Genomic DNA, 13,711 nt, shown 5'->3' with positions numbered 1-13,711 from the left:
GAGTGAGCGCGCTCCGATCAGCTGGGGACCGCGGCTGCGAGACGCGCCTGGGGCCGGCTCGGGAGCGGTTCCCGCGCGCCCATCGGCACCCAGGGTCCCTGAGTCACTCCCCGCTGTGGTTCCCCCCAGCATCCCAACCATCTACTGGCATCAAGCTTCCTGTCCCCTGAATCTTCTACACACGCACACGCGCCCCTATACCCCGAAGCCGGCAAAATCTACGAGGGTTGGAAGAGATACTGGCTCCGGGAGTCCTCTCGGAACATCCGAACTTGACGCCTCCAAGTCCCTTATCCGTTGCCATCTCATCCCTTAGTCTCCACGCCACTCGCTGGCGACACCAAGAAGCTCTGAGGCTCCGAACTGGGGAGGCACAGTCACCGGCAGTAACCAGCACCCCACCCCACCCCGCGCAACACAAACTCGCTGAAAGATACGACCCCTGGCCGAGGCTCCAAGGGTGGACCGCGAGCTCTCGGCCCGCCGAGTGCGAAAGCAAAGCTCAACAAAGACAAAAAAGTCTCGGCCGGCGGGCACCTGCGGCGCCGGGGCTGGTCGCGCGGGGTCCTCGGGCGCAGCGGAGCGCGGGCCTCGCTCGCTCTGCCCGCGACGCGGAGGGCCGGGAGCGCCCGGGGACTTTGAGGGGAGACTGGCCAGAGGCCCGCAGTCCCGCGGCGGAGGTCCCGGGGCAACTCACAAGCCCAGAGCCTACCCCACTCCATCCTTGGAAGCCACAAAACCGCTCTCCCTTCCCAAGGGAAACCGCCTTTTGGTTTTCCCCGGGGAAGAAGGGAGTTAGGTCGGGAGCCGGCTAGGGGCTGCAAAGGGGGTTCGCCCACCGCCCCCCCCCTCCCCTAAGGTACAACCCACCCCGCGCGTAAGGCCGGACCCCGGCCGGCTGCCGCTGAGCGAGAAGTTTGAGCGGCGAGGCTGGAAGGCGCGCGCCCCGCAGCGCCAGGGGAGGACCCGGGCGCGCGGCTGTGCGTACCTGGAAGTGCTGGAAGAAGGCGGAGATGCGCGTGATCTGCAGGCTGAGGCACCTGGAGGCGCAGCGGGCGCGCTGTACGCTCCCTGCCGCCAGCGACTCATCCAAGCGCCGGGCAGCGGCCGCGCCGGAGCCGGCAGCCAGGCAGCCCGCGGAGGCAGCCAGCCAGAGGCAGAGGGTCAGGGCCGCGCCGGGCGCCCCGGCCGCCATGGCTGCGGGTCGGAGGGCGCGCGGGCGCCGGGCGCTGGCCAACGCTGCCAGCTCCGCACCGCCGCCGGGGACCGCGCGGCCGCCGCAACTCCGCTGGCAAAGTTCAATCAGGCCACTCCCGCCCCGCGCCCTCCCCAGGCCCCGCCTCCGGGGGGGACGGAGCGAGGGTGACAGGCGGCCGCGCCATTGGCTGAGAGGAAAGTGAGTGACAGGGATGGGCGGGGCCGGCGGAGGGCAGTGGGCAGGTCCAAGCTAGCCAGACGCGCGCCCGCCTGCTGAGCGCGCCCGCCTGCCGAGCGGCCCCCGTGCGCCCCTCTCCTGGGAGTCCGCTTTCCGCGCACTCCGCCTACGCTCCCTCCTGCCCCTCAGCACCCCCTCGCCAGTCGGGCCTCAACAGCAGGCCCCGGGCCTGGGTGTCAAGTGCTGGCCTGGGCATCAGGGCCTGGAACCCCACCTGGACGTGAGAACAAGTTAAGGACAGACGGAAGCGCCCCCCGAACTTGTGGGCTTCCATCCCTGCTTCCGACTCCAGTGGTCCCAGGTCCTACTCATATGCTTTGGAGTATTTGGATTTCCCTTTTCCGAAGAGTGGAAAGGAGCGAATGGACAGAACTGCCTGGGCGCAATAAGAGGAGACAGGCAGGGACTTTGACCCCACCCCCACCCCCCGCTTTCCCCAAATCCCTCCGCCCCCTCCCCCGTTCCTTCTTTCCTCATCCTTTGCCCTCTTCCTTCCTGCTTGCTTCCTTTCCTTCCTTCCCTCTCTTCTTCAACTGCGTCCACTGAGACCTTTCACTAGTCTTTTGCTTCCCTCTGAACGAGCATGTATCACCTAGAAATCCATTAAGGCAGGTCGCTAGGAACATTTATGGAGGAGAAGGGGACGACAGAGGAGATGATTGGATGGCGTCATTGATTCAATGCACATGAGTTTGAGCAAGCTTCAGGAGTTGGTGATGGATAGGGAAAACTGGCATGGTACAGTCTATGAGGTTGCCAAGAGTGGGACACGACTGAGCTACTGAACTGATGACATGGCCGCACATACCTCGTCTCCGCAGGTGTAAGGCCTTACCTGGCCAGCACGAGGGACCTATTCAAGTTGGCAGTCTTTCCTGAACCCTGCTCATCTTTGCCCCCAGTCTTTTGATTTGGCCCTTTGAACAGCAAGACAGCCACTGGCCTGGAGAATCCCCAGGGACAGAGGAACCTGGTGGGCTACAGTCCGTGGGGTCGGAAAGAGTCGGACACGAATGAGCGACCAGGCACAGCACACCACACCTCTTGTGATCTTTTCCCACGCTCTCTCACCACCCACGCTCTCTATCCCGATGTGGACACTGCATCATCTGGACTACACCCCCTCCCTCTGACAAAGCTCTGTACTTCCCGGAGCTCCACGGGGAAGGGACAGTGCTCCAGCCCTCTGCAGGTAGGAGACCCCACAGACAGCTGGGGTCTGAGGAAGGCTGTGCTCCACACCTGGGACATTTATGTAACAGTCGAATCCAGAAGACCCAAGGACACTAGCTGGGAGGCAGGGCAATGGGACTGACACTCCTGTGCACTGACACGAGCTGGTACTCATGCACGAATGCACGCACATATTCTAAAGGAGGGGCCTGAGCACACCACCAAATGCAGCGGCAGTTCTGTCTAGACGCACGCAACCTGCTCAAAGACAGAGCGCAAAGCTGGAGTCCCCTTCCCATGGAGCCCACGGCTTGCTCCAATTTCCAGTTCTCTCTTCCTAAAATTCCCCACAGTTTCCACCCTGACACTCTGAGATCTTCCTGCAAAATGATAATGACAATGACAACCATCTGCCGTGATCCTTTCATACCCCCCCCTTTTTTTTTTACATCATTTTGTGTATATATTTCTTCATATAGTTCAAATCAGCAGGGCCAAGAGAATTAACTGTTTAGCGTGTTTCCCCCAGTGGGTTTTAAAAATCAGTCGCTTTGTGCAAAAGGCTCTGTAGGCAGAGCTGGGCTCATGGCTTGTGTGACCTTAGAAGGATCCACACTTCGTGTAATGTTCATCTGTCACAATCTTGATTTTCATTTTCAACATGGTTCTCTGAATTTTCATTTTGCCCGAGGCCCTACAAATGACACAGACGACCTCATCGGTAGCTTTTAGCATGACAGTTCTAAACATGAGCCGGAACCATAAAAAGTTTAGACGTGGGCTCACATAAACTCATAAGTTTGTTGAAAAGATGTTAAGAACTCTGGATGGAAATCTTTTTAAAGTATGTTAAACATAGCTTCCTAAAGGTCATCAGCCCTGAATATTCATTGGAAGGACAGATGCTGAAGCTGAAGCTCCAATACTTTGGCCACCTGATGCAAAGAGCTGACTTGGAAAAGACCCCGATGCTGGGAAAGATTGAGGGCAGGAGGAGAAGGGGACAACAGAGGATGAGATGGTTGGATGGCATCGCTGACTCAATGGGCATGAGTTTGAGCAAGCACCTGGAGACGGTGAAGGACAGGGAAGCCTGGCGTGCTGCAGTCCATGGGGTTGCAAAGACTGGGACGTGACTTAGTGACTAAACAACAGCAACAAACACACTTAAATATTGACTAAGAGCAAAGAAGAGCATCTTCTTGGAAACTCCAAGCAGGAAGGTGTGTTGAGCCTTAAGTCAATGAATGGAGAACAAACATCCGAACACAGGAACTGTCTTCTGAATGTTATCACTTTCATCTGGGAATTACTAAAAACATTTCTAAAAGCTGTATCGGATTCTGGAGTTTGCATTTTAAAGTTAAGCAAAAACTTGTCTCTGTGAAAGCAAGGGTATCATGCATGCCTGTATTTTCTTAAGGTATGTTTGGTTTATAACTCTGCATGTTATATCATTAAATTTATATTCTAGAAAGTGAAGTCACAAGGACAAGCATGCTGAGCTTTTAAGTGTTCAAAGGTATCACTGTATTTTTTAACAAAGCAATATGCTTGCTGCTTATATGTCTGACATAGCATTTTCATTTCCATGAATAAATGCATTTTATCATAAACTACAAAAGAACATCTAGTGAGCCGCACAGGAAGCTTAGTTTAAAGGTATAGGGTCTGCTTTTTTATGCATATGTTACAATAGTACCTGTGGTTATATAGCTTTCTTCTTTTAGAAGTATCACAGACATCCTCTATGATTATGCTAGTCTTTTTCATGTTCTTTATTTTAATTGCAGTTGAAAGTCCCTTTGAAAAGAATGCATTTTGATAAAGTCCGAGTAATGCTCAAAATCTAGTATTTTACTGTGTTCACATATGTTCAATTTATTTTGCAGCTAACCTTTTGAGTTGGCATTTGCATGCATGCTAAGTCACTTCAGTCATAGTCTAACTCTTTGAGACCTCAAGGACTGTAGCCCGCCAGGCTCCTCTGTCCATGGGATTCTCCAGGCAAGAACACTGGAGTGGGTTGCCATTGCCCTCCTGCAGGGGATCTTCCCCACCCAGGGATCGAACCCATGTCTCTTAAGTCTCCTGCATTGGCAGGCGGGTTCCTTCCCACTGGTGCCAACTACAAAGCCAGAAGTTCTCTAACTGTTGACATGACTGGTTAAGCCACACCCTACGTTAGTCAAGACCAGATACCTGAGATGGGAACCTGAAGTATGTCCGGAAGGAATGATGACTGCTAAGTGGCTGAGTGGGAATTGTCCAGATGCATTAGTAAGAAAGCACTTAGTATGTCTTTCCTCTAAGCCAAGGTGGACCTGATTGTCCGAATTTGTCTGGAGAAGAAATGAACCTTGTAATCACTTCAGTGGGACTTGGACAAAACACCCAATCTATTAAAGAGAATCTAGAAGAACCCCTTGATTAACTCCATGAGAAAAGAGCAGAATACATGGCCTGTCTCAGGTTACCGATGAAACGGAAAACAAGGCCCCCATTCCCAGTTTCCAAAAAGTTAGCAATGCTTTTCCTTGCAACTGATTTAGGTTATCAGTCTCTTTTCTTTTTTATCTTTTTTTTTTTTTTTTTAATCCTTAATCAGAGAGGCTTGCTAAAGGTGTACTCCAGGACTCCCATCCAGAGATTCTGGGTCAGCCTATGTGAGATAAAGCCGCCGTGGACTCTCCGCTTTGAACCACCTCCTGAAGCTACAGCAAGTGAGCCAAGGGCTGGTTTGGGAGGAGACTGAGTCAGAAAACGCGCGCCCCATTTAAAATGGAGCAGAAGCTTTGATTGCAAGAGCACGCGTTTCTTCATTTTAAGGGCCTTCTTGAGGTATGTGTGCTGACATGCCTGTCGACTTTTTGGTAATAACATTGATATATTTTCCCCCAGAAACGTTTAGCCAAGACCCTCTTAGACTCATTTTTGGGAGCCAGCAGCTTGTCTCTTCAAAGGCTTTTCAGTGGCATTCGAGAAGGATAAACTGGGTAGGAAACAGTCACACTTTTTCTGACGTTCCCCTGTTGGAAAAGCAAACTGAGAATGCGCTCTAAACTGGAGAAGAGCAATGCTTTAATCTGATGGTGTTCCTGAGCTGTAATGTGAGTGTGGTCCACGCTCATTGGTTACGGGTTATAGGGGACAGTCACGTGCAGGCAAGAAAGTGGCCCAGGGTGCCCAGTTCCTTCTTAATGGGGACTTTCCTGGTGGCACAGATGGTAAAGAATCTGCCTGCAGTGCAGGAGACCTGGGTTCGATCCCTGGGTCAGGATGATTCCCTGGAGGCAGAAATGGCCACCCACTCCAGTTTTCTTGTCTGGAGAATCCCATGGACAGAGGAGCCTGGCGGGGCTTCCGTCCACGGGGGTCTCAGAGACTGAGACCACTTTCCTTTTTCCTTCCAATGGCTTTCATTTGATGATGCAGTAACAAGCCTCTTCTCTCAGGAATGGCAGTCAACGTCCAGAGAAATTAAGGTTGAGTTTTAAAGTTTAGAAATTAGCATCACGAGAGGAACCGGTAAGTGAGCTAGGCCCACACTCAAGCTCTATGTCTGCATGTGGAGTTGTCAGGATTCGGCGGCCAGATCTCTTCTGACGACCACTCTTCTTCAAGTGTGCCTTTCTCTTCCCATCCAGATTTCACTCTCTTCTGCTCAGCTTTGCACTTCAAAACACGAGTGACGGGAGGTGCTCAGATTGAGTGGATAAAGAATCAAACCTGCATCCTTTGTAACATGATTTCAGGCAAGGATGGGGTGACCCCCCTCTCTGATGCTGTACCAATCCACTCCCTCATGGCAGATTTAACCACTGACAAATGAAAATTATAGTTTTCTGCCCTGGGTCACTGAATATACACTCTGCTTTTTGGGGCAGGACAACAGTGTCCGTCTGCAATGATCTGCTTTCTTTTATCATCTTGCAGGGGAAACAGCCTACTTGGAAAATAATTTTAGCTTCCTTTTTCCTCTTCGGCAGGATTATAAAAATTCAGCTGCACTAGACATAGGTTTAAAGGTATTATTTTTAATCACCTTGATGTTTACTAAGATGTTAGTGAAAAGCATCAGAAATGTGTTTGCTATTACTTTTGTGTGCGAAGGCATATTTTAAGGAAGATTTTTGAAAAATATACAAAGAATTGTCAAATATCAAGGATTTGTCCGCTTGCTTTCCTCCCTTCCCCCAAAGTCACCATTAATCCATCGATTAGTGTTACATTTGATACCTGTTTTGTAGTCACGCTAAAAGCCTGTTCTAGATTAAGTGATTGCTACACTTTTATTCTGTCCTTGCCATAGTTACTAAAATTTAATTACTAAAAAAGTGTGTTGGAGTGTGCATTTTTACATTTGAAGGATCGGCGATAAACATGTTCAACTGTGAATGCTTTTTTCCCTTCCCAACCCCTCTGCCCCAGGAGATTTGGACTTTAGTTTATTTGAGGACATTTGTTGATTTTAAGTGTCTCGTTGAGCATAACAGCTTCTGGACCTTACGGGGAACACAGAGTTTTTTAAAACCCAGTGGTTTCAAAGAATGTTCAATGTCAGTCAAGTTGAACACTCATCTCAGTGACTAGACAAATTAACTGATTTTTTTTCCCCAAATTTTAATGCTGGCAACACTCCAGTGTACAACAAGAAAGAGCCAGCGTCCTCATATCTGATTTTACATCTGAACCATAGATATTGAAAAGCATACACAGAGCCTTAAAACAAATGCTATGTAACAGCCAAATGCAGGAGACTGAAATATCAAAGGTGACTTTTGTCCTTCAGGTTCTTGACCAAAGTATTACTGGTTTGCTCCCAATCATGCATTTTGAGAAGCACAAGCAAGTTAGTAGAATTGGAAATTATGCAATTTTAACCAAAGTTATATAATTTGGGCTTTCTTTGTGGCTCAGCTGGTAAAGAATCCTCCTGCAATCCGGGAGACCTGGGTTCAATCTCTGGGTTGGGGAGATCCCCTGGAGAAGGGAAAGGCCACCCACTCCAGTATTCAGGCCTGGAGAATCCCATGGACTGTATAGTCCGTGGGGTCACAAAGAGTCAGACACGACTGAGTGACTTTTTTTTTTAATGATATAACTTTTTTCATTTCTCACTTCTGAAGGGCCTACTTTTCATGGGAAAGGAATAATGAATTTCTCAGTAAAATTCCTATTTAACACTTGGTAAAATGTGACTCCTTTTAGCTTTTTGAAATGAAGCTCAGATAAATAATCATAGTTTTTATTCTGATTTTCATCCCAAGACATGAAAGAAATCCACACAGGTGCTCTTTAGAAATACTGAAGCTCTGTTCTGTTGACAGACTTAAGTGGGGCTGTTCTTTGATGCTGCTAAGCCCATGGAAATTTACATTGAGCCATGTAAATACCAGAGATTTGGATAGACTTAATCTGATAAAGAAACCAACAAGGCAACTTTTAACAGGAAACAGCGCCACATGGCGGCCATCTGAATAAAACGCGACAGCTTAGTTCAGTTGCTCAGTCGCGTCTGACTCTTTTGCAGACCCCCACGGACTGATTGCACGCCAGGCTTCCCTGCCCTGGCGACGGCAGTCAACAATCCAGTCTGATAACCTAGTTTGAAGACTGCATTGTCAACTATAAAGCTTAAATCCAACTGGCGTCATCATGCACCTTTCTCAACTAATACCAACTAGACTAATTCCACTGCGGACTTAAGCAAGGGAAAGGTTTCTCGAGTAACTACAGTCACGCTGAACTAAACCGGGGAAATGTGCAAAGCTGTCTTCAGATTAATTTTAAGCCCTCCTCTGTTCACTGCTAAACTAAACGACAGAGGCAGACTTGTGTGAATTATATCCGAAGTAGCTCCTGGTTCGGAATATCTCTGCAGCTCAGACATCATATGCTTGTTCAGACTGGGATAAAATTCAAAGCCAGGGAAAACTAAAGAAAGTTGACAGGCTTTATCTTCAGTGTCAGCAAATGGAAAGAAAACCCAGACACACTGCCTTTCATCACTCCGTGGCCACTGCACGCAAGATTCCCATCAGTCAGGAGGTCAGAATAAACACATTCGAGGAACTCAGGGAAGCACCGTGATACCCTGGAGCCAAGGGAAAAGACCGATGAATGTGACTGAGGCCTGAATTGATAGGTTTCTCTTCTGAATCCACAAGTCTTAGTCACTTGGTTGTGTCTGACTTTTCACAACTCTGTGGACTGCAAGGAGATCCAACCAGTCCATCCAAAAGGAGATCAGTCCTGAGTGTTAATTGGAAGGACTGATGTTGAAGCTGAAACTCCAATAGTTTGGCCACGTGATGCGAAGAGCTGACTTATTTGAAAAGACCCTGGTGCTGGGGAAAGATTGAGGTCAGGAGGAGAAGGCGATGACAGAGGATGAGATGGTTGGATGGCATCACCGACTCAATGGACATGAGTCTGAGTAGACTCCAGGAGTTGGTGATAGACAGGGAAGCCTGGCGTGCTGCAGTGCATGGGGTCACAAAGAGTCGGACACGACTGAGCGACTGAACTGAATTGAACTGATGGACTCTAGCCCACCAGGCCCCTGTGTCCATGGGATTCTCCAGGCGAGAATACTAAAGGAGGGGGTTGTTATTTCCTCCTCCAGGGGATCGTGTCAATCCAGGCATGGAACCCAGGTCAGCTGCATTGCAGGCATATTGTTTATCATCTGAGCTACCAGGGAAGCCCTGTGAATCCACAGGGGCTTAAAAAAAAAAAAAAAAAAGCACACCCTGGGACCAAAACAAAACAAAACAAAAATGTTTGGGTGTAAGTCCAGAATTTTCTATCCTGGCTAACTGGAACCAGCTGGAGGATACTCTGATCTGCTCTGGGTGCTTCCAGGAGTCCGAATCCAGAGGTCATTCCCTCTCCTCCTCTGACCATCCAGCAGCCTCTGGACCACGGGTGCGGCCTTCTCACACACAAGGCTGACTTTGAATTCCAGACGAGGAATGCTAAGCCCTCTTTGGTCGGTTCTGCTCTGTTTTCTCAGCCATCTGTGCTTCTCTAGGACCAGGCTGCCAGGAGTGGGCTCTCAAAGCTGGTAAATGGGGCTCCCCCTCGTGTGTAAGTGGCATTCCTAGCGGAGCCGTGTTCCCTGCGGTCCTTCTGGCTATTGAATCACGTAGAGCAAGTCCTTGTTGACACGGCAGCAACTTCTCAGCTCAAGAAGAACTTCAGGGAGGGCACAGACGGGAACTCAATCCATCCCTTTCTCTTCTGCAAATACTTAGTAGCTACCATTCCCGATGATTCTACAGACACCAGTCATCCTAGAGATATTTATTTTCAGTATCTTGGTATTCGTCCTGCTCTTTATAGGTGAGGCTAGGAAATGTTTAGTTCAGAGCAATGTTGTGGGTGGATGTGTTCCTGGGTCACGGATACAGAATAAGCCAGTTAAGATGAGACTGGGATGTTAAGAGCCGGCTGACTGTCATATTAGCAAGATCTTACTAAATGAATTACAGTTTCCTGGCGTTACTACAGACAATGAAAGAAATGAAAGTGATCTAAGCCCCTTTCTGTTTTTAGAGAATTAGGCGCACATGTTCAATGTCAGTTTAATGCCAAATCTACATAGAGGTTTTTCCCTCTCTGCCAAAGTAATTAACTAAAATTATACTTGTATCTACAAAAATTTTGAAGTCATGACTTCATAATTGCCTTTTCCGATATCAAGGGATTATGAGAAATGACGTAGTGTGAAGACTCAAAGGAGTGAAAAGTATCAGTTCGAAATCGACCTGGGGTTGAAATCTCAGCAGGAGAAATGAGGGACGTGCCACCCACACAAATTCCTTCACTGCCCTTCATTTCTGTGTCTTCGCCTTGTAAAACAGAGGTCGTAAAGGAAACTACCTCTCAGGGTGATTCTCAGGTAATGGTGAAGAATCCGCCTGCAGTGAAGCAGACCACGGTTTGACCCCTGGGTTGGGAAGATCACCTGGAGAAGGAAGTGGCAACCCAGTCCATTATTCCTGCCTGCAGAATCCCCATGGACACAGGAGCCTGGTGGGCTGTAGTCCATGGGGTCACAAAGAGTCGACTAACACTTTCACACTTCTACTTAAATACTTCAAAAACATTAGGTACAGACCTTCAATTAATAATAAGTGCCCAAACCAGGCAAGGTAGATACAGCATTCACGGTATTAACCAATGGATTTGTAACATATGTTTTGGTTTTGACTATTCTTTTAGTGCCTAGAGAATCCCACGGACAGAGGAGCCTGGCAAGCTACAGTCTGTGGAGCTGCAAAGAGTCAGACACGGCCGATCGACTTTCACTTCTTCTGTGCCATTTTTGCATAAATTTCATACCTAGGTTTCCCCCAAGCTGCAGGCCATGGGGTCACAAACAGTCAGACACAACTGAGCATCAGTTCAGTTCAGTGGCTCAGTCGTGTCCGACTCTTTGCAACCCCATGGACTGCAGCACACCAGGCCTCCCCGTCCATCACCAAATTCCTAGAGTTTATTCAAACTCATGTCCATTGAGTCAGTGATGCCGTCCAACCATCTCCTTCTCCTCCTGCCTTCAGTCTTTCCCAACATCAGCGTCTTTTCTAATGAGTCCGTTTTTCGAATCAGGTGGCCAAAGTATTGGTGTTTCAGCTTCAGCATCACTCCTTCCAGTGAATATCCAGGATTGATTATCCTGAATAATCAGTTTTCCAACCTCAGTACTAGTGACTCTCAGGGATAATTTCCCATAGGGAGCTAATCTGGCTTCTACTCGCTAGATGTCAGTAGCATCCACCCCATCCCCCAACAGGGACAGCTAACAAAACTGTCTCCAGATAGTATCACATGTCTCCCCGGCGGGGGGCGGGGGGGGCAGCAAAATGACTTCCAGCTGAGAACCGCTGAGTTACAGCAATGCCTCTTTAGTTCGGAAGAGTCAATTCGCAGTAATGGAAAGGTAAAGATGATTTTTAAATGAGCACTGAAATGAACATTAGCTTCTGAACATAAAAATGAAGTTCACTTTCCAAAATGATTTCTCAGAACAACTCATTTGAGATTCATGTTGATGTATGGCAGAAATCAGCACAATATTGTCAAGCAAATATCTTGCAATCGAAAAATTTTTTTTAATTAAAATAACCAAATGGCTCATTTGACAATGTGTTGGGGTTCAGTTGCTAAGTCATGTCTGACTGCGATCCCATGAACTGCAGCATGCCAGGCTTCCTAAATGATGACAGACTAAAAAGAAAAGCAAATACCCAGGTACAACTCACAGGTGCCCGTCCAGAGTATTCAAGATAAGCAGTCCAGCCACAGGTATTATCCAAAAAGAACCTGCACAGCAGACGTGAACACCAGAGTCACTTTTCGACACCTGGTCAAACATTCTACTTGACTTTAAACACCCCTCTTTAAGAGCTTGCAGTATAAAATTTCATCGTTGTGGAATTAGATCATACATTTTTTCCCCTTTATTTAACTCTTTACTTCTCAGTCAGTTTTAACAAGATGTATTTACTAAAATAGAATTAACTTACAGAAAATAACAATTTGTAAATTTTAAATGAGCAATTTGACTGTGAAGACATCCTTTGCCTTAAAGTATGCAGCCGTGTGACTACCAATTCGACAGTCATCTAGAATATTTCCAGCACCATACACACTTCTCTTCTCTCTCCTGTATCAATATCCTGCCCTCACTTCCTGACTCTGGCAATCTGATTTCTGTGCTTCCATTTCTGTGTTTGCCAGAACGTCATATAAATGATGGTAGGCAGTGTTGTGTCTGGCTTTTTTTTTTTTTTTCCTCCCACTGAGCACAATGGTTCTGAGTTCAACATATTCGGAGCAGGAACAGTTTATTCCTTTATTCATGCAAGGTGTATTTTTTAAATTTTTATTTCTTTCTTTTAGCTGTGCTGGGTCTTCTTTGCTGTGCAGCCTTTTCTGTAGCTGTTGGGGTGTGGACTACTCATTGGGGTGGCTTCTCTTGTTGCAGAGCAGGGGCTCTAGAGTGGGTGGGCTCAGTAGTTGTGGCTCCAGGAGGTAGGTGGTGCTATAAAGCACAGGCTCAGTAGTTGTTGGGGGGGTGGGGTGGGGTTTAGTTGCCCTGCAGCACGTGGGATCTTTCCAGACCAGGGATCGAACCCGTGTCTCCTGCATTGGCAGGCGGATTCTACACCACTGAGCCAGGAGGGAAGCCCCTATGCAAAGTGTTTGAAAATACGATGGAGGTGGGATGGGGCACGGCTCTGTTTACTAACAGTATAGGAATTAGGTGAAATCCTTCAGACCCCAAACGACCACATGATTCTCTCTCTTTCCCAGCATGCAACTGGGCTGATTTAAAAGCAGCAGCCCCTGGTCACAGCTGCCTGCAGGGGGCAGCAAAGGGCTGGGAGGCAACACCAAGCTTTGCACCCGGAGTCAGAGGGCTGGAACCTCAGGAGGGAAGCTCTTTCCCTGGAGAAACTGTTTCCGGCTCAAAGCTTCAGGAGGCAACCCGGATTCACCCTCCAGCAAAACCTGAATTAGGCTCAGGGAAGTGAGTAAGTACTCAAACCAGTATCTGACAGGAGAGAACAAACCTGGGCTGAGATCAGAGATAAATCCTGAACAAAGACCAGACAAAATACTCCTTCAATAAAACACACAATGCATTTGTTGTAGGAAAGGGAACCCGTTTCAGGGCCCAAAACTGGGCTCTTGTCTAACACTCGGAAATGAATTGTCCGAGGAGACACATGTGCCGACAAAGCAAGAGATTTTATTGGGAAAGGGCGCCCGAGCAGAGAGCAGGAGGGTAAGGAAACCCAGGAGAACAGCTCTGCCACATGGCTGGCAGTCTCCAGCTTTATGGCGATGGGATTAGTTTCCGGGTTTTCTTTAGCCAATCATTTTGACTCGGAGTCTGCTGGTGGCGAACGCCTTGTCCAGCCAAATGGATGCAAGGAGAAGGATTCTGGGAGCTGGTAGGACATGTGGTGTCTCCTTTTGACCTTTCTCGAACTCTTCCGGTTGGTGGAGGCTTATTAGTTCCTTACCAGGACCTCCTGTCGTAAAGCACGTATGCAAATAGTTACTGTGGTGCCTGGCCAGAGTGGA

The 13,711-nt window shown here is 48.4% G+C and overlaps 1 protein-coding gene across 1 annotated transcript in view; it reads right to left on the bottom strand.

The window, feature by feature from the left end:
• ANOS1 (anosmin 1) overlaps positions 1–1,320 on the bottom strand; it is a 210,918-nt gene extending 209,598 nt beyond the window's left edge. The window contains exon 1 of the mRNA XM_059883913.1: positions 989–1,320. Coding sequence (XP_059739896.1) covers positions 989–1,195 — 207 coding nt within the window. The 5' untranslated portion in view covers positions 1,196–1,320. The remainder of the gene's footprint in view (positions 1–988) is intronic.
• Between the last annotated feature and the right edge of the window lie 12,391 nt (positions 1,321–13,711).

Source organism: Bos taurus, chromosome X, assembly GCF_002263795.3.
Source record: "Bos taurus isolate L1 Dominette 01449 registration number 42190680 breed Hereford chromosome X, ARS-UCD2.0, whole genome shotgun sequence".
NCBI classification, from domain to species: domain Eukaryota; kingdom Metazoa; phylum Chordata; class Mammalia; order Artiodactyla; family Bovidae; genus Bos; species Bos taurus.
This window is presented reverse-complemented; position numbering and strand designations above follow the sequence as displayed.